The sequence below is a fragment of the Zootoca vivipara genome, chromosome 3 (genome assembly GCF_963506605.1).
Source record: "Zootoca vivipara chromosome 3, rZooViv1.1, whole genome shotgun sequence".
Classification (NCBI taxonomy): Eukaryota; Metazoa; Chordata; class Lepidosauria; order Squamata; family Lacertidae; genus Zootoca; species Zootoca vivipara.
Genome location: NC_083278.1, coordinates 64,856,721 through 64,880,593, shown reverse-complemented (window position 1 = coordinate 64,880,593; position 23,873 = coordinate 64,856,721). Strand labels below are relative to the sequence as shown.

At 43.4% G+C, this 23,873-nt stretch overlaps 1 protein-coding gene and 1 long non-coding RNA gene across 2 annotated transcripts; one reads left to right on the top strand and one right to left on the bottom strand.

Moving 5' to 3' along the window:
- Positions 1-7,439: 7,439 nt before the first annotated feature.
- Positions 7,440-15,464, top strand: LOC132591903 (uncharacterized). Its single transcript, XR_009557356.1, has 3 exons — positions 7,440-7,511; positions 8,778-8,916; positions 15,329-15,464. It is a non-coding gene; the product is annotated as an uncharacterized LOC132591903 (long non-coding RNA).
- MYCT1 (MYC target 1) lies at positions 11,135-22,378 on the bottom strand. The gene is made up of 2 exons (XM_035108702.2): positions 22,213-22,378; positions 11,135-15,667 (listed from the first exon to the last, which is right to left on the bottom strand). The coding sequence occupies exons 1-2, from the start codon at positions 22,262-22,264 to the stop codon at positions 15,138-15,140; spliced, it is 582 nt and encodes a 193-aa protein (XP_034964593.2). The 5' UTR covers positions 22,265-22,378; the 3' UTR covers positions 11,135-15,137.
- Between the last annotated feature and the right edge of the window lie 1,495 nt (positions 22,379-23,873).

Genomic DNA, 23,873 nt, shown 5'->3' with positions numbered 1-23,873 from the left:
CAAGAAGAGCCCCGGTGAGAGTGGAGGTGAGAGACGCAGGAGCCATTTTTTAGCGTCATTTTACCCTCACAGGGTGAAGCCCTGCGCCAGCGGAGGAGAGCGACGGATTCTTCCTTTAAAGTAAGAATTTTATCTGTTGGATAAGCCTAAGGATAAAACTTTGATCTGACAAGAAGATTTGGAAACAGGGGGCAATTTAAAAAGGAAGTCAGTTGCCACCCACTGAGAGACAGCGAAGCAGTTAATTAACTCTTAGCTGCCAAAAGGAACGAAAACATTCAATTTATTAGGAAGTGGACTTAGGAGCGCCTCTGTAGCAGGCACAGGGGAGAGGGTTTATTAAAGTAAATTGCCTGTGAGATAAAGACATTTGATAAAGGAAGTCCCTCTGAAGGCTAGACCCGGGTCCCTGGATGGTTCTATGAAAGGACTTGGAGTTAATTAAAGTACGGGATTATTATATTTAATTGGAAATTATTATATTGGATTTGAGGATTTTATGGACTATGTACAGAAAATGGAGGAAGAGTGCATTCAGTTCAGCCTAAAAAATGGCGAACTTTGTGTTGGAATCTGATCCCTGCCATTTCCGGTTCTCTAACTTGTTGGATGTATATGAAATTTGAGATGCAGGAGAAGGAGGTAGACACAGCAAAAGCACAATACTTTGTTTTGCAAAAAAAATTCTTACTGTTCACAGACATTAAACAGGAACTAAAGGAAAATAAAGAACAGCTGCAAGAGATCAACAGTCTATGGAGAGACAGACTCATCACAGAAAACAAGGAAGAAGTGCAAGACGAAGCAATACAAATTCTGGAAGAAGAGGAGGATGAAGAGCATAATGCCCCACAAGTGGCAGATGTGGGGCAGGACATAGATATATCTCCAGGAGCTCCCCAAAAAAGAAACAGTGGTTTCTGCTGAACTCCCAGTGAGAGGGGGGGTCCAGGGGGAACACTGGGAAATGGGAAAAAAGAAATGGTTTTATGATGTAGAGCAAAAAGAGACTGCAAAGAGGAGAGGGATGGGGTAACAGGTGCAGCGAGAAAGGGTGGGGGAGAAGCTGCGGAAGGAAGGTTGGAGGTGGATGTGGGAAAAGGTGGGAGTGGGATGACTATGTAAAGATTACTTTTAATGGATGGATATGTATGGCTTGAACTGGGTATGATAAATGGAACTCATAGAATTGTCCTGAGGATTCGGCTTCAGAAGTAGGGGGGATGATTTTAAATATAAAAGGAAAAATAAAAATAAGATAGATCATTTATGACTTAAAATATATTGCATTCCTGGTAAAAAATAAAAAGTTAAGAGAAGAAATATTAGATATAAGAATGATAAGTTAGAATTGAATTAAGGTGAGGATCTAAAGAGTAGAAATTGAATAAATAAATATATAATTATATGTATAAGGCAGTAAAATTGAGAATATGTAAATGGATGCATGATGTATGAAAATAATGTGGAAACAGTTTTAAGGATAAAAATAGGGAACCCAGGAGGGGGGCACGGGGGAAGTCCAAAGATTTATGGCAATGGTTAGAATCAAGAGATTTTTCTTTGGTGTGTGTATTTTTTTCTTTTTATATTTTTCTTTTCTTTCTTGTTATGATGTTATTTCTTTTTTGTTATTAATGGAAAATGAATATTTTTTTAAAAAATTTTTTTAAAAGAGAGAACCAATGCCTACGCAACCACTCACATGTTTTGTATTAAATAAAAGTTGTGGCCAAAATTCATGCCAAAAACCATTAAACAAAAATTCTGTCTATGTGGTGAGTTATTTGAGGGGTGGTTTGGGGGACCTCCACATGCAAAAGCAATGTACAAATTGACCCTGTCATCCATTTTTGAAGGGAAAAAAAGTGGTTGAGGTGGTTCCCTTTTTCAAATAGGTTTCAGATTTTTGCAAATAACAATGGAAGAATCAGCCTACCACCACCGAAAAGGCAAGATCCTTAAACAACAACCAGTTGACACGTTAGTTGCAAGCTTACAATTTTTTTAGTCAGGGCTTGCAGTCCAAAATTTGATAGCAGTTCAATTATCAGCCATTGTTTACAGGTAGGTAGCCGTGTTGGTCTGACGTAGTCAAAACAAAAAATAAAAAAAATTCCTTCCAGTAGCACCTTAGAGACCAAGAGGAAGAAGTGTGTATGCACACGAAAGCTAATACCAATGACAAACTTAGTTGGTCTCTAAGGTGCTACTAGAAGGAATTTTTTTATTATTTTTTGTATCAGCCATTGTGTTATCAAGTCAATGATTGGGGCGGGGTTGCGGCCTGCCTTTTCTATGAGATGCATTAGCTGTGTTAATTTTGTTTCCTTTGGACATGCTATGCCAGAGATATGTTTCCTATTCCTGTTTCTTTCATTTCTCTAGAAACTGATTTGCATCACTAGCATCTTCTAATCTCATAAAGTAATCTAAAGGCCAGGGATCTGGCATGTGTCATTACAAGTCTGAGCAGACATTTCCAGTAAATACAGTTTTCTTTTTACACTTAAAAACAGATACTACTGAGATGACTCAAAACATGTGGTGATTTGCTTGCGAACTTTAAAAATTTGATTTCATGAAGTAGGAGCAGTTGTCTGTGTCTGAACGGCAGTGTTGAAACTCTTTACCAATGAAAGGTCAACATTCCAACAGATAACGGCTGGAATCATTCATCTTCTTTCACAGAATGCGACTCATCATTATGAGATAGGTCACCAGGCTTCTGTTTAGGAAACAGGGAAATGTGAAAAGTGCAAACAGGCATCAGAATCTATGGATTCTGCTTGGCCCTTGCTGAAGAAACCTTGCAGCGGTACTGTTGTAACACCAGGAAGCAGCATTCAAGCAAAATGATAAAAGCAAAGTTATAACACTCTCAATATATGCAAAATAATCTCTTTACCCTTCATATAAAAGGAAATGGGAATGGGATTTACCAAATATTGGTTACAATGCAAATATAAACACACAGTTTGATCTATTCCATTTTAGCAGATTGTACCCCTCAATTTCTACATTTCAGTCATGGATATCATCCTACCAGGGTTCAGTAATGCCTATTAGATCATAGTTGCTCATCAACAGTCAGCATTTGGATACCAGACTTGGGCACAGTGTCCATTCTATGAGGATATTTACTTCTATCCAAATTATGGTAATTATTTTAAAATTTGAATTGATATGTATAGATTAGCACATGCAAATTTTAGGCAAATCTGAGTTGTCTTCTTCTTCTTTCTCCATGATCACTCATAGCCAAGTAAGATTGTCTTCCATAAACACAGTTTTAACAATGAGTCTGTAATTGACTGTGGAGGCCAAATCTGGATCCACACTTCCTTCCACAGTGGGGACATTGGTTTCCAGGCAGGAGTTGATCACAGTGTGGATTGGCCAAGCGTGCCTTCCTCTTAGCACGTTTCTCCCTTGCGTCCTGAATTCGAGTTCTTCAAAACCCATGACACCTTTGGTAAAGGCTGTTCTCCAACTGGAGTGCTCACAGGCCAGTGTTTCCCAATTGTCACTGTTTATACTATCTTTTTTTTTAGATTTGTCTTGAGACAGTCTTTAAACCTCTTTTGTTGACCACCAGCATTACAATTTCCATTTTTAAGTTCGGAATAGAGGAGTTGGTTTGGAAGACGATCATCAGGCATCCACACAACATGACCAGTGCAACGAAGTTGATATTGAAGAATCATTGCTTCAACACAGGTGATCTTTGCTTCTTCCAGTACACTGATATTAGTTCCCCTATCTTCCCAAGTGATGTGTAAAAATTTCAGAGACACCATTGATGGAATTTTTTTGAGGAGTTGGAGATGGCGTTTATAAGCGGTCCATGTTTCACAAGCATATAGTAAGTGTCAGGAGGACTCCCTATAGGGAGCCTCCCCCCCCCCGTCATCCTGACCAGCACTTCGCCCAGTGACAGCACGAGCAGCGAGTCAGGAGGAGGGAATGAGGAAGGGAGCGGATTGGAGAGAGGGCTCAGTGAGGTGTCTGAGCCCTGACAACGCTATGGGGAACAGAGCATGCAGGAGGGGCTCAGAGACGTGTCAGAGCCCTGGTACTGCTCTGGTCGAGGGTCAGCGGATGAAAAACAGAACGCATAGTGACCCCACCACTACCCAAAAGGCTTCTTGGTTTGTGATAAGAAGCCTTTAGAACAATGTGCCCTAGCAGGAATAAATGTTCCTGCTATTGCCCCATTAAAACTGGAGGAAGTTGTCTTGCAGTTCCTCCTGTGGCTCCCAGATAACATCAGAGCAGACCATGAGTGAACTTGTTGTTGTTTAGTCGTTTAGTCGTGTCCGACTCTTTGTGACCCCATGGACCATAGCACACCAGGCACTACTGTCTTGCACTGCCTCCCGCAGTTTGGTCAAACTCATGTTCGTAGCTTCGATAACACTGTCTAACCATTTCATCCTCTGTCGTCCCCTTCTCCTAGTGCCCTAAATCTTTCCCAACATCAGGGTCTTTTCCAAGGATTCTTCTCTTCTCATGAGGTTGCCAAAGTATTGGAGCCTCAGCTTCACCATCTGTCCTTCCAGTGAGCACTCAGGGCTGATTTCCTTAAGAATGGATAAGTTTGATCTTCTTGCAGCCCATGGCATGGGCGTAGGCAGGGGGCAGGAGGGGGCAATTGCCCCCCCTAGAAGCAAGGCCCCTGGCCAGCCTGCCCCACTGGTGCCGTCTCCCTTCTCCCTGGCTGGCTGTGGGGCAGGCGGAGGGAAAGCACCAGAGCCGCGCAAAGCGTTTGGCTGGCTTTCCCTCCCTCCGCCCCACAGCCAGCAAGGGAGAAGGGAGACGTCCCTTCTAGCCAGCTGGCTGTGGGGCGGGCGGAGTGAAAGCTAGGCAAATCTGAGTCTTCTTCTTCTTCTTCTTCTTCTTCTTCTTCTTCTTCTTCTTCTTCTTCTTCTTCTTCTTCTTCTTCTTCTTCTTCTTTCTCCACGATCACTCATAGCCAAGTAAGATTGTCTTCCATAAACACAGTTTTAACAATGAGTCTGTAATTGACTGTGGAGGCCAATTCTGGATCCACACTTCCTTCCACAGTGGGGACATTGGTTTCCAGGCAGGAGTTGATCACAGTGTGGATTTGCCAAGCATGCCTTCCTCTTAGCACGTTTCTCCCTTGCGTCCTGAATTCGAGTTCTTCAAAACCCATGACACCTTTGGTAAAGGCTGTTCTCCAACTGGAGTGCTCACAGCAGGGCCATCTCAAGCAGGTCGGGCGCCCTGGCGGTGAGGCGTGGAGATCGCTCCGGCGCCCTCGCAGCGTGCAGCATGGCTTCTGCGCGGCTTCGCCGTGAAGCGCCCCCCGTCAGCCCAGCGCCCTGGCACCCCGCGCCACTGGGACTGCACCTAGAGCTGGGGCTGGCTCACAGGCCAGTGTTTCCCAATTGTCAGTGTTTATACTATTTTTTTTAGATTTGTCTTGAGACAGTCTTTAAACCTCTTTTGTTGACCACCAGCATTACACTCTCCATTTTTAAGTTTGGAATAGAGGAGTTGGTTTGGAAAACGATCATCAGGCATCCACACAACATGACCAGTCCAACGAAGTTGATATTGAAGAATCATTGCTTCAACACAGGTGATCTTTGCTTCTTCCAGTACACTGATATTAGTTCCCCTGCCTTCCCAAGTGATGTGTAAAAATTTCAGAGACACCATTGACGGAATTTTTTTTGAGAAGTTGGAGATGGCGTTTATAAGCGGTCCATGTTTCACAAGCATATAGTAAGTGTCAGGAGGACTCCCTATAGGGAGCCTCCCCCCCCCCGTCATCCTGACCAGCACTTCGCCCAGTGACAGCGCGAGCAGCGAGTCAGGAGGAGGGAATGAGGAAGGGAGCGGATTGGAGAGAGGGCTCAGTGAGGTGTCTGAGCCCTGACAACGCTATGGGGAACAGAGCATGCAGGAGGGGCTCAGAGACATGTCAGAGCCCTGGTACTGCTCTGGTCGAGGGTCAGCGGATGAAAAACAGAACACATAGTGACCCCACCACTACCCAAAAGGCTTCTTGGTTTGTGATAAGAAGCCTTTAGAACAATGTGCCCTAGCAGGAATAAATGTTCCTGCTATTGCCCCATTAAAACTGGAGGAAGTTGTCTTGCAGTTCCTCCTGTGGCTCCCAGATAACATCAGAGCAGACCATGAGTGAACTTGTTGTTGTTTAGTCGTTTAGTCGTGTCCGACTCTTTGTGACCCCATGGACCATAGCACACCAGGTACTACTGTCTTGCACTGCCTCCCGCAGTTTGGTCAAACTCATGTTCGTAGCTTCGATAACACTGTCTAACCATTTCATCCTCTGTCGTCCCCTTCTCCTAGTGCCCTAAATCTTTCCCAACATCAGGGTCTTTTCCAAGGATTCTTCTCTTCTCATGAGGTTGCCAAAGTATTGGAGCCTCAGCTTCACCATCTGTCCTTCCAGTGAGCACTCAGGGCTGATTTCCTTAAGAATGGATAAGTTTGATCTTCTTGCAGCCCATGGCATGGGCGTAGGCAGGGGGCAGGAGGGGGCAATTGCCCCCCCTAGAAGCAAGGCCCCTGGCCAGCCTGCCCCACTGCCCACCTGGTGCCGTCTCCCTTCTCCCTGGCTGGCTGTGGGGCAGGCGGAGGGAAAGCACCAGAGCCGCGCAAAGCGTTTGGCTGGCTTTCCCTCCCTCCGCCCCACAGCCAGCAAGGGAGAAGGGAGACGTCCCTTCTAGCCAGCTGGCTGTGGGGCGGGTGGAGTGAAAGCTAGGCAAATCTGAGTCTTCTTCTTCTTCTTCTTCTTCTTCTTCTTCTTCTTCTTCTTCTTCTTCTTCTTCTTCTTCTTCTTCTTCTTCTTCTTCTTTCTCCACGATCACTCATAGCCAAGTAAGATTGTCTTCCATAAACACAGTTTTAACAATGAGTCTGTAATTGACTGTGGAGGCCAATTCTGGATCCACACTTCCTTCCACAGTGGGGACATTGGTTTCCAGGCAGGAGTTGATCACAGTGTGGATTTGCCAAGCATGCCTTCCTCTTAGCACGTTTCTCCCTTGCGTCCTGAATTCGAGTTCTTCAAAACCCATGACACCTTTGGTAAAGGCTGTTCTCCAACTGGAGTGCTCACAGCAGGGCCATCTCAAGCAGGTCGGGCGCCCTGGCGGTGAGGCGTGGAGATCGCTCCGGCGCCCTCGCAGCGTGCAGCATGGCTTCCGCGCGGCTTCGCCGTGAAGCGCCCCCCCTGTCAGCCCAGCGCCCTGGCACCCCGCGCCACTGGGACTGCACCTAGAGCTGGGGCTGGCTCACAGGCCAGTGTTTCCCAATTGTCAGTGTTTATACTATTTTTTTTTAGATTTGTCTTGAGACAGTCTTTAAACCTCTTTTGTTGACCACCAGCATTACACTCTCCATTTTTAAGTTTGGAATAGAGGAGTTGGTTTGGAAAACGATCATCAGGCATCCACACAACATGACCAGTCCAACGAAGTTGATATTGAAGAATCATTGCTTCAACACAGGTGATCTTTGCTTCTTCCAGTACACTGATATTAGTTCCCCTGCCTTCCCAAGTGATGTGTAAAAATTTCAGAGACACCATTGATGGAATTTTTTTTGAGAAGTTGGAGATGGCGTTTATAAGCGGTCCATGTTTCACAAGCATATAGTAAGTGTCAGGAGGACTCCCTATAGGGAGCCTCCCCCCCCCCGTCATCCTGACCAGCACTTCGCCCAGTGACAGCGCGAGCAGCGAGTCAGGAGGAGGGAATGAGGAAGGGAGCGGATTGGAGAGAGGGCTCAGTGAGGTGTCTGAGCCCTGGCAACGCTATGGGGAACAGAGCATGCAGGAGGGGCTCAGAGACATGTCAGAGCCCTGGTACTGCTCTGGTCGAGGGTCAGCGGATGAAAAACAGAACACATAGTGACCCCACCACTACCCAAAAGGCTTCTTGGTTTGTGATAAGAAGCCTTTAGAACAATGTGCCCTAGCAGGAATAAATGTTCCTGCTATTGCCCCATTAAAACTGGAGGAAGTTGTCTTGCAGTTCCTCCTGTGGCTCCCAGATAACATCAGAGCAGACCATGAGTGAACTAGACCTGCAAAAATGCTGGCCAGGATGGTGCCGAGGAGGCATGTCTTTAAGCCAATCTTTGCCATTTGCACTCAACCTTGGGTTATAAATATGGACAGGAGACAGTGTGGTTACATTTTCACATCACCTTTCTTGGGGCAGTTTGGAATCCTTCTCTTCACACTGTCTCAGATAGAAGTCTGATTTCATCTTGTGTATCAGATTCTGTGGTGTAGCTGATAAACAACACCTCTTCCAAGTCAGCAGGTCAATCAACTGATGAGAAAGGGGAGGGGTAATCTCTGTTTCCGTTGTGGTGCTGAGATTTGGCAAAAAGGCCAAAAAAGGGTTTCTGCCCAACCCAACTACATGGTGGGGCCAGGCTGGGGATTCATTGAAGAAAGCTTGGCAGACCAGATCAGACACATGAGCTGTCGACTGGTCATTGATAATGTACGGTAGTTCACTGAGGACTGGATCTGAACGTGGGAAGCCATAGTGCAAACCTCACTCACAGGCAAGCTCACCAGATGACCTTGAGCATGTCACTGTCTTAGACTTAAAATGCCTTGTTTTGAGATATGAAGATTTGCCTCCCAAGGTCAAAGCCAAATGACAGACAGACTATCCTTAAGGCATATGAGATTCAGAAGAATTGAAATCAAGGTTCAATCTTATTTTACTCACATCTGACTTCTCTCTCCTTTCCTACAGGTCAAATTTGTCATGGCTCTCTGGACCATTATTCTTCCTCTCCTACTAATCCTTTCTCTTTCTGATGGCTTTCCTGATGATGAGCGTGTTAAGGAATGTGGAGCTCACTATGTGGAGATGGTTAATAAACTATGCCCAGGTATGTTTTCTGTCGCCTACCACAGATAATTTGCTTATGATTGCTTTACAAAACTCAAATTTATTTTTTGTTTCTTGTTTTATTACCTTTTATTTCTGATTAGCTTTTATTTCATGGATTAGCTTCTTATTGCATTTTGAATATGCTCTCAGTGACTTTCAGCTCTGAAGAATTTACTTAGCTAGCAAGCTTTCAGTGGGCAGAGAATATCTGGAGAATAGTCAACCTCAAACTTTACAAAGGAAAGTTTGGGGAGCAGATAAGCTATACCCCAAACTCATTCATCAGTTATTTCAGAACAATGGCCAGGTATCAATGCATAAAAAACCCCAAGAGCTGGTCAGTTCTCATTTAAAATAAGCAAAACACTAAAATTCAAATAAAACTCACAAATGGTTACAAACAAAACTGCTTGATTCTAAAGTTGACAATCTAGGCACACTTACTTTGATGGGAGCCCCACACTGAACTCAGCTGGAGTAAACAAGTGCAGGATCAGCCCTAAATGTCACCACATTTCCAAAATATCGGCTCTTTTCACTAACCTTGCCAAGATCCCTGATTCACATAGCCTGAGCTTTGCCTAAATCCACAGGATCATGGCTCCCCTGAGTCAATCTTGTCTCACAGGAGTGGGAAATCTACTCATGTTTACACCTGTTATAAAAGTTAACTCGATGGGTGACAGAATGGGTGAAGGATGGCATCCTGCATATGTCCGAAACCTGGCTTATTGGTCACTTGCTCTGCACACACACACACACACACACACACACACACACACACACCGTATGTTGACTTGTAAGGCAAGGAAAATAGGAATGATAGGATCAAGTCCTGCTAGTGGTGACTAGTGGGCTTGAGAAGGACTACTTCTTTACTTGCAGGAAGCCCCAGAGTTCTGGACAATTGTACACACAAGGCTTGAAAGATGCATGTACGAGAGAGTTACTTCAGCTTTCATACAGAATGCTGTATTTTAAATATAGATCTCCCATTCTCCTGCAGGAGGCGTGAGTGGGACTGTTGGAGAAGAGTGCTGCACCACTCCCTGCGCCTATAAGGAGATAAAGGAACGCTACTGTCCCTGAACAATGTCTATGCGTGCGTGGAAAAATAAGCACTTTGCTATTGTGGCTTTAAAGTAATTGAAATAAAGTGCTGCCAACAGAAATATAAGCAGCCACTGTGCCTGATTACGTATGTATGCATGCATATCTGGAAGTTATGTACTGTATTTCATCAGTGCTGTATTACAGTGGTACCTCAGTTTGCGACCACAATTGGTTCCAGGGAGCCGGTCACTCCCCGAGTTCGCCGCTCCCTGAGGCACGCTTCTGCACGTGTATGAAGCTCCAATAGAGCACTTCTGCGCAGATCGCTTCTGCACATCCGAGCACCGCGGAACCCGGATGTAAACACTTCTGGGTCCGCGGTGGTCAGAAACCAAAGTGGTCACTCCCCGATGCAGTCACAAACCAAGGTACCACTGTATTTTAAAATCCCTAGATTGCAAAGTTCAGAAGAAAATAATTGCATCACTCTTTCCTTCCTTTTTATAAAAAGAAAATATTTGCCTTTACAGTCGTACCTCGGGTTACAAACACGATCCGTTCTGGGTCGCAGTTCGTAACCCGGAAAGGTCGCAAACCGAGCGCCATCTTTGTGCATGCGCAAAGCGTGCGCGCCGCTTCTGCGCATGCGTGCCGAAAACACTTCCAGGTTTGCAGAGTTCGTAACCCGAACTGTTCGCAACCCGAGCGGTTCGTAACCCGAGGTACGACTGTACTTCCAGGCCCCAAAGGGGCCCCCCAAAACACCATCCAGCTTTTAAAATAAGCTGTTAGAATTCAGTACATGGGTTAAGAAGTCCTTTGTGCCAAGTGTGTGAAAAGGGGTTGGATTAGATATTAGATGTGGAGAGGTGTTTCCTCACTACAGACCTGGGGGAACAATTAGGATGGTCCACCCCAGAGACTGGCTGAATCTAGTTCATTTCCAGGGGCCCTGAGGGAGTTCCCTATACCTGCTTCTGTTGAAGCCCTAGTAATTTTGTGGGAAAGACCCTCACTAAGAAAGGGAAAATACACCCCCACAAAAGATGATATGGATTTGCCAGAAATATGTAAATGTTTATATATATATATATATATATATATATATATATATATATATATATATACTCATGCAAATTTAGTTATAATTGCTGTAATTTAAATAGAATATAGTGACTCTCCTTGTAGTTGGGAAGATTATACCCAGCTAGCTGCAGTTGGAACTTTCCAGAGGCTTGACACAGCTGACCCACATCTCCATGCAGCTTCAACATCTGTGGAGGGGAGCCCTATTCCTCCTTGGCATACAATAAAGTGGGGGATAAAGTGGAAGGGATAAAGTAGCCAGGGGAGCAGTACAGATTTGGAAGGAAGAGATACAGTGGTACCTTGGTTATCGAACTTAATCCATTCCGGAAGTCCGTTCGACTCCTGAAACAGTTCGAAAACCAAGGCGCTGCTTCTGATTGGCTGCAGGAGCTTCCTGCACTCAATCAGAAGCCATGGAAGCTGCGTCGGACATTCAGCTTCCGAAAAATGTTCACAAACTGGATCACTCACTGCTGGGTTTGTGACGTTTGGGAGCCAATTTTCTTGGGAGCCAAGTCGTTTGAGTACCAATATACCACTGTACTTTAAAAATGAAGCATGCAGAAAGTAGAAAACAACAGAAAACTTTTTCTGAGCCCAAAAGAACACACCTTCCAGGGACAGGAATTGAGGGGAAAGAGAAATAACTATATCCAGAAACCCCAGGAAGGACTCTATACTTGGAGCACCACCACGGCCCCTTGGTGAATCCCTGTGGGTACCAAGTCTGTTCTTTCTACAGCTTAACATGTATTAAATAATAAAAATAATAGCAGCCTCTTCCCCCCTAGCAAGTCAAAAGAAACAGAGACAGGGAGGGATAGGAACAGGTAGCTCACTTGCTATAGGGCCTTCCTGCCAAGGAGGAGAATTAATCAAGGGAATTTGCACAAATAGCTTGTCAGTATCAATGGTGCTAAAGAGCAGAAAGAGGTCCTGCTGGGGAATTTTCTATATCGTTCTCCAAGTTCTCAACTACAGCATAAGGAAAGAATGAGTGCTTTGTTGTAGTCAGATTTTCAAGTGTACAAATCTGGTAGCATTCAGTCAGGGAAAAACTCATTTCAGGTGTAAATTGGAATATTTCTTAAAATAACCAAAAAGATAACATAGAGCAATATTTCTGACTTTATTTAAATCCCAACATTTCCAATATGCTGATAAAAAAAGAGATTTGTCTAGTCTTTAAATATACCGTACTTTTCTGTGTATAAGACGGGGTTGTTGTTTTTTACTAAAAAATAATGTTAAAAAAGGGGGGTAGTCTTATTCATGGAGGCAATCTCCCCCCATTTTCTTAATTTTGAGTCCCCCCCCAAAATAGGGGGCGTCTTATACATAGGGGCGTGTTATACATGGAAAAATACAGTATACCATCAAGCAACTGACCAAAAACCACAGGATTCATATTTCAGCTTCCCTGAGCTGAGCACACAAAACATTCCTTTGTGCATCCTGTGTGAATTATAGCAGGAAAACACAGTACATAATGCAGTCTCATAAATTCCCTATGAGAACTAATGCTATACATGGGATATTACCTTATATAAGCTATATACAGATCATTTGCAACATTTCCAGAAGTAAATACTAAAAAAATAAAAACAAAAACCCATTTATTTAAAGAGCTTTTCCATTATCATCGAAAACACAGACTGAACAAATTATCTATGCACTCTGGAGGAAATCTTACTCTCTTCTAAACAGCAATTGTATTGATCTTAGCAGGAAATGCAAACAGAATTAAAGGCTCAGGGATTTTTCATTGCAGTGACATATTTCTAGGAACACTAATAATATCAGTGGCAGTATCATAGACAATGAGGTTAACCCAAGGCATGATTATTGCCAAACTGAAAACTGTGACAGTCTGCAAGCATTGGATTGCATTGAAACCAGCTCAGAATCTAACATTATGTGATTTGATGGCAACATCCCAATAAAAGCAGCAACACTCATCACAGTGAAAGAGGAAGCAGGACTGACGTATATGTACTTCTCCTTTGCACAACTCTTTTATTTCATGCTTAGGAGGCTTATATTTTTTTCTCTTTTTTTCATAATCGTTTTTATTGGCTTTTCCTATACATACATCAGCAAGAATCAGAAAGAAACATTTCAATACAAAAAAGGTTGAATAAAGAGTATACAAATTCCAGGATGTGTCTTGTCATTTTTTAAATAAATTAAGAATTGTTACAATTTATCAACTTCGTTTTATAACTTGTTTGTTTCAGTTCCCTTTCCCTTTCAGTAATTGTTTTTATTCTGCTCCTCTTATGGTCGACTTCCACCTCTCTCTCTTTCAGGCTTGTTCTTCCATTTATTCAGTTTTGCGCTCTCTAAAGTTATACCCGTCACAGATTATCTTACAAATTAAACATAGGTTTTTGACTTAGGTTACTTTAAGCTGTTGCATTTTATAATGTTGACCTACAGGCGTTTCATATCTTACCATGCTCCTTCAAATACTCTATAAATTTATTCCATTCCTTTTGGAACTTTTGCTCCTTTTGGTCCCTTATTCTTCCCGTTAGCCTAGCCAACTGCAGATATTCTCGCATTTTCTCTCTCCAGTCCTCTATAGTCGGTATTTCAGTCGTTCTCCACCTCTGGGCCAAGATAACTCTCGCGGGGGTGGTGGCATACATGAAGAGTTTGTGATCCTCTTTTTTAATGTTCCTGCTCAGTATCCCTAATAGCATTTCCTCGGGTTTTTTTGGGAAAGTATATCTTAATAATCTTTTCAATTCATTATATATTTGCTCCCAATAAACTTTCACCTTTTCGCAAAGCCACCACTGATGATAATAGTCTCCCTCTTTAACATTACACTTCCAACATTTTTTGTTATTGGATTTATTGATTTTGGCTAATTTAACAGGCGTTAAATGTCATCTAAACATCATTTTCATGATGTTTTCCTTTAAAAGAGTACAGGCCGTGAATTTAATCTGATGTTTCCCATGCTTAGGAGGCTTATAGGAGGGATTGGCTTAGGAAGCCCCTCATCCTGAGGTTAACATTGACATCCTTACACACATTTTTTTTTTAGCTTTAGGGCAGTGTTTTCCACCCCCCACCCCCCACCCCCATGGATCACTTGGAAATTGTTGAGACTCTGGGCAGGCCACTTAATTATATTTTCCTGCCTGTTGTCGCAAATGTAATGTGCTGTACAATGTTTGATTGTGTTTTGATTGTTTCTTTTATTTCTGATCATTGCATTTTACTATGTTACATTTTGCATTCCATAGAATTCAATAGAACTCAAATTGGAAGGGTTCTTCAGAGACACGCCACAGACTACCTGAAAGAAGCTCGCAGACCACAGTCTGGGAACCCCTACTCTAGCAGATTTTTCTTATATCTACCCTGACGTTTAGCCTCTGAATTCAATGAGGCTTACTCCTAGGAAAGCATGTGCAAGCTAGCAGCCTTCATCAGACAATGGTTCCAACTAGAAAGATCTTAAAACATAAATTGGGGATCTTAGCCCACAGAAATATAAAACAAATTCTAAGCGATTTACATCTGTTTTTAAAAAATCATGTAGATCTTGTAATCACATGGCACTATGGCCAACTGATGAACAAGTAGTAGAATTTATTTATTTATTTATTTTGCATATCAAAATGCCCAGAGGAAAATGCTTTGACCAAGAAAAGAAAAGAAACCCTAAATAAAAACAGCAATTTCATCACTGTGTTTAAGGTTAATTGGAGACTATCTACAAAGAAAACTATTTTTACATTCTGTGTCTCCAGAAATGAGTCAATGTGATAGACTAGATGAAGTCTGCATCTAAACTAAAGGCAATGGTTACAATGCAAATATAAACACACCATGATGCAGCAGACCATTGTGAATACTAGCACAAGAGAGGTATTTGTCGCTGAAAGAGACATCAGGGTTTCACTCCAGCAAATGCCTATCATAGAGGGACACAGAACTATCACTTGGGTCTCAGCACTGCAGGTCCTTGCAATGGTAGACTTCAAAGGTGTCTTCATAGAGCCCACAGAAAATCATACAACTGAGATTCTTTCTATATACATACATCCCCAAGAATTGGAGTCAAGAGTCTGGGAACGCCTTTATGATAGAGTCGTAAGCAGGAGGTGGTGTTTGTGTTGAGTTGGAGACACGAAGACTATTATTGGACCAGTGGAACTCGGGACGAGATAGGCTGTTGGTGGTGGTCCCAGTAAGGGTGGTGGTGGTGGTGGCTGGTACCAAAGTAATCACCTGACTTTCCATTTCTACAGGAAGCGGGGGGCTCTGCAAGAAGGGATGAAACGTTGAGGCTCGGAAACTTGATTTCCTTGGGAAGGAGTTGGCCTGCTCCAAGGAAGCTTGCCTTTGGAAGGTCAGGCTGGCCAAGCTGAGGTTACTGCGGCGTTCACAGCTGCTGTTGCGATAAAATCCTGGCCTGCTGGCAGAAGATCCACGAGAAGCTCTGGGACGCCGGCTGGAGGATGAGGTGCTCCACTGGGAAATATGGGCACTGGCTCTGCGACTAGACAGGCAAGCCAGCAAAGCCCAGATTATGCCTCCGATCACAAGTCCAATGACCATAGAAACAGAAAATGCTATTATCATATGATCTAAAACAAAAGAAGTAAAATGGGGTGAATATTTCACAGAATCATATAATTGTAGAGTTGGAACGGACCCTGAGGGCCATCTATTCCAACGAAAAAAATACAATTCTCATATACAATGCAATCCTATGCATGTTGACTGAGCCGTAAGCCCTAAATCAAATGCACTTTTGAAGTGTGTTCAAGATTGCTGACTGAGATAGACCAAACAGAGTACAAGATTTATCATACTGCAATTTTGCATAGCTTTAGTGGTCAGTTTTCACATTAATTAAGAAAATAAGGTCAGTCAGTGTTCGCAAACTTCTGTATTCGTAGTCTATATTATTTTGAATGTATCTCTGTCCTTAAACAAGTAGAAAAATTGCCTTCATTTGTTTTGTAAAGGCTAATATTTTTTTAAAGCAATTTTAAAAATGCTTTGTGGCTTTTTCTGTAATCAAGTGGTAAATAAATTGTATGAAATACATAAAATATGAAATAAATAAAAATTAGTCCTGCCTTTGAGAATGTGTCCAATTCCACAGTGGCATTTCCACACATCAAGTTTGTATTCCGTAAGAAAGTAGATTGTTCTGCTGAACAAGCCCTTCAGTTAGAAGAACAATATTGCCATTTAAAACATGCCTTCAATTAACAGTTGAGGTAAATAAATTTTGCCTTTGATGTGAAGAATTTCTAGGAAAGCTAAATCATGTGAATAAGTGTGGCAAAAATTATCAGGAGTGGGATTTCACACATCTCTAGATCAGGTGGCAGAGAGTAAGCTAGCCATATGTTGCAGAAAATAAAACCAAAATAATATTGTCATATCTCTTAACAACAACAACAACAAAAAAGTTGTGTCCCAGACTCTGCAATTTTTCCTTAGAATGATCAATATACAGTATCTCTATATTGCCCTCTGCTGGAAAACTACATAAATGAATATATCAGTTTCACAGCCCAACACCCCTCCCCACCCCTGCCAATCCACACATCCATTAAAAAGAGAATAAGAAAGAGAGAGAAAATTACCAGAAGTTTAACACATTTTGTAGGATTTTGAACCCTTACATGACCACTTTTATATAACAATTCATTTCACAAGGTTTCCTTGTGTAAGTAGCTACAAAAACTGTTGAAACCAAATTGGCAATTTATGACTCTGACTGTAAATTTGTCTTTGGTTCTTCTGGATATATTTGAATTTCCATTCATTTCTTTTTCATATCTAGGCTTGGATGTGTATGTGTTGATATATTTCTTCAGAAATATTTGGGCAGTTCAGTTTACAGCTGTTGTAGGAAGGTGATACGTGTTATTTCCAAAATATACTTCCCCATGGTAATCCACCACAATCATTACTACCAAATGTCAACTTTGCACCAGGGAAAGTCTTTGTGACTGGTTTCTTTCCTGTGCCTTTCAGCAACAGCTTGATATTAGGCAATGCTAATTGTTGCCATTAAAACTTGCCCCGTGATTCCCGCACACCACGCTACTCTCAGAGCCACAAAAACTGGTTGGCCAGATAAGTGCTGCCTGTTTTGGGTCCACAGTTAATGGCAATGCTCCAATCATTTCAACTCCCATGGGGAAGTTTCAGGAGGTACTCTCTCCTTCTTCTTCTTATGCTGCTGCAGCAGCAGCTCTGTAACATGGCAAGCTACATACATTCCCCCGTCCTAAAAAAGTATTAAAGGTACAAGAAACTGAGTATTATATATTTTGCTGCTCTGCTGTGGTGTTAGGCACAGAACGACACGTTAGGTCCCAGGACATTGTCTAAGCATGGGCAGAGGAAGGGGGGAGCGGTGGGTGTGGGCCGCCCTGGGTGTCACCATTGAGGGAGGTGACAAAATGCCAGGCAGCACTCACTGTGGGGCCTGCAGCACACCCGAGCCACATGTCTCTTCTGGGAGAGACACGGTGGCTTCAGCGTGCGCAGGCTCTGCGCTGCCCAAACAGTCCACCCGCTGCCTCCCCTCCAGCTGTAGGGCAACTGAGTGGGAGGAGGCAGGCAGGCAGGCTCTGGAGACTGCAATGCCCCCTGCTCCTATGGGCGGCTTGCCCTGTTCGTGGGCCTACCGCTGGGTCTAAGGGCTCATGCAACCACGCTGCTGAAGCTAAGCAGGCCAAGGTCTGACAATTCAGGGAAATGTCTGAGACCCTGGATTCCTCAGGCTGTTTATTAAATGAGCAAGCTTATTTTAGAGTTGCTCGCTTGCCTGCTTACAGTTAAGTGCAGGTGCAGAATGGTAATCTTGTTTCCTGAACTTGCTTTTCCCCTTGCCTTCCTCCTGTAATTCCTGGGTTGGAATACACTACAGCTAGCCCAGTACATTCTGGGAATGTGGTCTGGATCAGCCATAAACATGGGATCCCTCTTTCCCCGCCCCGCTACATACCGTGTTTCTCATATTTTTAGACATCCCTACAAAATAAGGCATGGCAGGATTTTCAAGACCTGGCGAAATATAAGGCGTACTCCAAAAATAAGACATGCTGGTATGGCAGGGCACGCCACGCCAAGTCCCGACCCAGCGGGACCCGGCAAAGGTCTGAGAGGGCGGCTCCGGGAAGCGAGGAAGGAGCAGGCAGCAGCCAACAGCAAGAACCTTCCGAGAGGGAAAACGGGACGACATGCCCAGGCGAGAGACAGGAGGAGGAGGAAGAGGGCAGCGGCGGCGGCAGCTGCAAACAGGGACCCAGACAAGGAGGCAGCTGGGAGCGTGAGAGGGAGCGCAGCCGGAGCCGGAGGGCAAGGAGGAGCCTCTGCTGTGGGGAACATAGCTGTCAAGTCTTCCCTTTTCTCGCGAGGAAGCCTATTCAGCATAAGGGAAAATCCCTTTAACAAAAGGGATAACTTGGCAGCTATGGTGGGGAAGCCGGAGGGCGGGCAGACAGGCAGGCCAGGCGGCTGTGGCGGGGCAGAGGATCCGCCGGTGGGAGCTGGGAAGGAGGAGGAAGCTGTGCGTGTTCCGGCTCCTCGTGTACTGCAGCGCGGCAGCTCCGCCCGGCCTGGCTCCTCCTTCCCTGGCGCGCACTGAGCTCACGCTGTGCTGCTCTCCCGCCGTCTCTTCCAGCTCAGCCAGAGCCGAGACAAGGACACGGGGAAGGAGGAGGAAGAGGAGGCGGGGCCTCGGCACCCATGGCAGCCTCCTCCGGATGGGAGCAGCACTACACGGCAGGGAGCCCACCCTTTGCCGGCTCGAGCTCCAAGCCGGCGGCGGGCTGCTGCCTTTGCTGGTTCCCGCTCAGTCGGGGCTCGGCAAAGCGCGCACTTTGCCAAGCCCCAACAGAGCGGGAGCCGGCAAAGGCAGCAGCGCGCGCTTTGCCAAGCTCCAAGCCGGCGGCGGGACGCAGCAAGAGCTGCAGTGCACACAGCTTGGAGCCCCAACCCGGCAGGACCCAGCAGCGTGCCCTGCTGAAGCGCCAACAAAGTGTGCAGCCGCCAGTTCCGGGCGCCGAGCCGCAGCAGGAAGAGGAGGTAACTTTTTTTAAAAATAAGACACCCCCGAAAATAAGCCATAGGCTTATTTTCTTGAGTAAAAATAAATATAAGACGTGTCTTATATTATGAGAAACACGGTACGAAATCACAAGCATAATTGAATATTCACAGCACTTGAAAACACTTCTACCACAACTGTACAAGAAAAAAAACACATTGAGCTGCATGATGGAAGAGGATTAAGATAAAGGTTTTCAGTAAACTGCTGTTACTGAAATTGTCACAGATGAAAAGCTACTTTCTTAGAGTTTCAGTAGATACTCAAAAGAAGACACTTAACCATTTGAAATCAGAACCATTGCAGCCAAATTATTTTAAAAATGAGCTAATTATGTCATGAGATCGTTGGCTCCCTTTATTACGGATGTTTCTATAGTATTGAAGTGGTCATAAGCCATTTGTGTAATGTTACTCTTTCTTATCCCCACCCCCACACAATAAAGAATAAGTGGTCATATGCAATATAGCAGATGATAATAATAATAATTAGGACGCGGGTGGTGCTGTGGTCTAAACCACAGAGCCTAGGGAATGCTGATCAGAAGGTTGGCAGTTCGAATCCCTGCGATGGGGTGAGATCCCATTGCTTGGTCCCTGCTCCTGCCAACCTAGCAGTTCGAAAGTACGTCAAAGTGCAAGTAGATAAATAGGGGCCGCTCCGGATGTTTGCGACTGGACCTAACAGTCAGGGGTCCCTTTACCTTTAATAATAATAACGATTTCAGAAGGCAATTAGACAGTAAGAGGGGACAATAACATCACCCAGACCTAGGTGGGGCTTGATTTATGGTTTTGGTCATATTCAAAATTATATGAGGTGGACGTTCCAGTTTCCTGCAGTTGTTGGTTAGCCACCAATTAGCATGGCTTTTGCAAAGTTTGGCAAGCCTGATGCCTGATGTGGAGCCAAGTTGCTTCAGGTGTTCCTTACTAAAACGGAAATTCAACAGACATGGCAATCAGCAAAATATCCTGTAACATTTGCAGAATGCATTAAAAATTTGGTCAACAAAACTTTGGCTTTGTGACTGGGAAAGATGTAGCTGAGAAAAAAAGGCCGTGCATTTGTTTATTTTAACATTATACATTGAACTCTAACTTCCTTTTCCTGCCATACGTGAACAAATATTTCCAGCACAATTACAATATGCTGGTTTCGGTAGCCATGTGAATGAAGGATGGATTTCTTTTATTATTATAATAAATATGGCACGATACTCCTCCCACTACATTTTGACTGCTATTTTTGTCACCAGAAATAAAAATAATGGGCAACTAATTTACCCTTTAGAAATTGACAAAACCCCTAATTGCTGTTGATACCTCTGATCCCAAAACAGACTCCCATGCCTTTAGGACAGTAATTCTCAAACTGCTCCAGATCCAGGGCCAGATTTATGTATAAACTAATCAAGCTATAGCTTAGGGCCCCACTCTCTTGGGGGCCCCCAAAAAAATTAAAGATAAAAAAATGATGTACATTTTCAAAATATAAGATAAAAAACAAATAAAATAAAACCCCCATACAGCAACAGTGTTTTGTGTTGTCCCTAAAATATCACTGGTTTGCTCCTTTCTATATACAGTGGTACCTTGGTTTGCATATGTCTTGGTTTGCATACATTTTGGATTACAAACACATCAAACCCGGAAGTGCGTGTCCGGGTTTGCAACCGTTTTTTTGGATTATAACCCTTTTTATTATTATTATTATTATTATTATTATTATTATTATTATTATTATTATTATTACAAACAAAAAAATTTTGGAGGCCCCATTGGTGAAAGCGCGCCTTGGGTTACAACCTGTTTTGGTTTGCAAACGGACCTCCAGAACGGATTATGGTTGTAAACCAAGGTACCACTGTATAGAGGGCCTACATTCTGCATGTGCAAATGGCTTTAGATGCCTATTAGGTCCATAAATTTCTATAAAGAAGGCATGTCCAACTCCCAAGAGACTGTGACCTACTCCCACTATAAAAATACTGGCAGTGATCTACCTACTGGGTTGACCAAAGTTGTTGAGCTTTCTTTGGGGAGATTTGGGGGGGGGGAGGGAATCAATCAGGATCACAAGATCAACTGCAATCGACTGGTAAATTGTGATCGACCGGTTGGACATGACTGCTTATAGCATATATTCAACACAAAAAACCAGCGACAATATGTTTTGTTGGGAAAGGGCAGCTGGACATATAAAGGGCCCCATTACCTTCAGTAGCTTAGGGCCTCATCAAACCTAAATCTGGCCCTATCCAGATCCCTGAAGGATGTGTGATGCTGGGGGTGGAGGGCTTATGTCAAGGGAATTAAGGGCAGGCTTATATCCCCCTCCCCAATTCTGTTCCCATTTCACAGTTCATGCTAAAGTAGCTGGAATGCCTGATGCTATTGCCACAGGGGAGGGGCTGTGCTTTTTCCATATCCTGGGGTTTGAAAAAGAAATGGATGTTCTATATTGATCAGTAGAATAATAGTAATGAGAATGCCATGAAGCCCAGGAATGTGGAAAAACTTGCCCCAGCCTAGAAAACCAAGCAAATACACACACACACACACACACACACACACACACCTTCTTTATAGTATTGGGTTGCACTGATAAAATGTAACCAGGGCTGGTAGTACTGTAATTCTGAACTTAGTGTTGTAATGATCAAAAATCCTTATTCAAACCTCTAAACAAAGTTTTCTTAATAATGGGATGATTCTTTCCTCAGTAATTGGCTCAAAGCAAAACAATAATAAATATCGTATAGTTTTTCTCATGGTTGTTAAAATGTTGAATGCATTTAATGAAACTTAGCAAGGAAAATGGGATAGTAAAATATTAGGGTTTGACATGTTCGCAGATATGCCTGTTGTAAAATATACTGTAAAATACTATAACATATAAAATACTATAACCGTGTAATGAACACGTTAGAAAGACATCATCTAATGGACAACATAATTGTATCACAGAGACAGAATTCAGAGAGAATATAAAAATGAAAATAATTATAAGTCACATTTCTTTTTTTAAAAACACATACTGATATGTACTTACTCCAGAAATTACTCGGCAATAAGTTGTCAGGACTAGTGTTGTTGGAATCCATGGTATTCAAAATTGTCAAAATAATGAAAATATTGTATCCACAGTGGAACACTTGGTGTATATTAGAAATTTGACTTGGAAAAGAACGCCCTTACATATTCCCTCAGATTGTTCTGTTTGCATGAAAGGAAATCAGTGTATCACATTTCCTGCTTTTATACTCAAATTAGCAACTGTTTGCCTTATCTTTGATTGCCACATGGTTCCTGAGACAGGGGAACAATTTCCTTCTCGTCATTTCCTTGGCTAGGCAGTGAATAATTCAAGAACAATACTTCATCCCCCTGTGTTCTGCTTGTTATTGGATCAAGCTCATCCCTAAAATAAAGAGGAGAGTTACTTTTCCTTTTCCAGCATTTCTGTGCACAGAGAGCCTCACCCTGCATTCCTAACTATGCAAAAGCCCACACATGGGCGACTCGTTTGTACATTCGGAATTCATGACTGGACATCTCTAAACTTGGTGTGGTGTTGCACTTTTTAGAAAGATGTTTTGTTATTTCTCAGCCCAGTACAAACTGCTGGTATTAACCATTAAAGCTCCAAAGATAGTATCCTCCCATATATTCCATCCTGGACCCAAAGATAATATTCAGAGGCCCTTCTCTGGCCACCCTCACCAAATGAGGTGATGTGAGTGGCTGCTAAGGAGGGTGCCATTTTTATGGGGCCATTCCAGTTGTGGGATGCTCTCCCCAGAGAGGTTCATCTGATGCCTGTGCCTTGATCATTTTGGCAGCTCACTTTGCCCCAGTATGTTCTGTTTGTTTGTTTGCTTGCTTGCTTGTTTTTTTTAAAAAAAACACACATTCAGTCCTTTTTAGACCTTGGGCACTACTGATTTTGTTCTGCTTTAATCTAACGTTGTTTGAATTGATGTTTGGGTTTTTTTATGTTCATGTCATTGTGGCTGTTGCTTAAAAAATATTAATGGCTTTAAAGAACACTTAAATGCCTTCCACAGAACTTATTGCTAATAAGCAGTATAACAAATGCTGAAAATGAAAAGTACAACTTAAACATTATTTAAATGCATTTTTGTTCCGTAAAGAAAAGGATAGGAAATACCCAGACTTCCGTCCTCGTTCTTGCTTCTTTCTTACTGTAAATGAAACAACAGAATGGGAGAGTCAGGTCTGATCTGCATACCTCCTCAGAAGCAACAAAGCTACCCTTGACTTGTTGTCTCCCAGCTATTAAGGAAAAGGGCAGAAGTGAGAAAGGTGTTGACTTTTGCTGCTGCCCAGACCTGCTTCCTGATCACTGTCCCACTTCTCTGAATAGGGTGCATGGTATATTCACTGAATAGGGTGCATGGTATATTCACTGATCCCCTTCATGGATCAATGCCTTGTCGTGGCGAAGGGGCTTGAATAACTCAGAGAAGCTATGAGCTATGCCATGCAGGGCCACCCAAGATGGACAGGTCATAGTGGAGAGTTTTGACTAAACGTGATCCACCTGGAGAAGGAACTGGCAAGCCACTCCAGTATCCCTGCCAAGAAAACTCCATGGACAAAGACAACAGGCATATAAAAGTTATGACGCTGGAAGATGAGCCCCTCAGGTCGGAAGGCGTCCAACATGCTACTGAGGAAGAGCGGAGGACA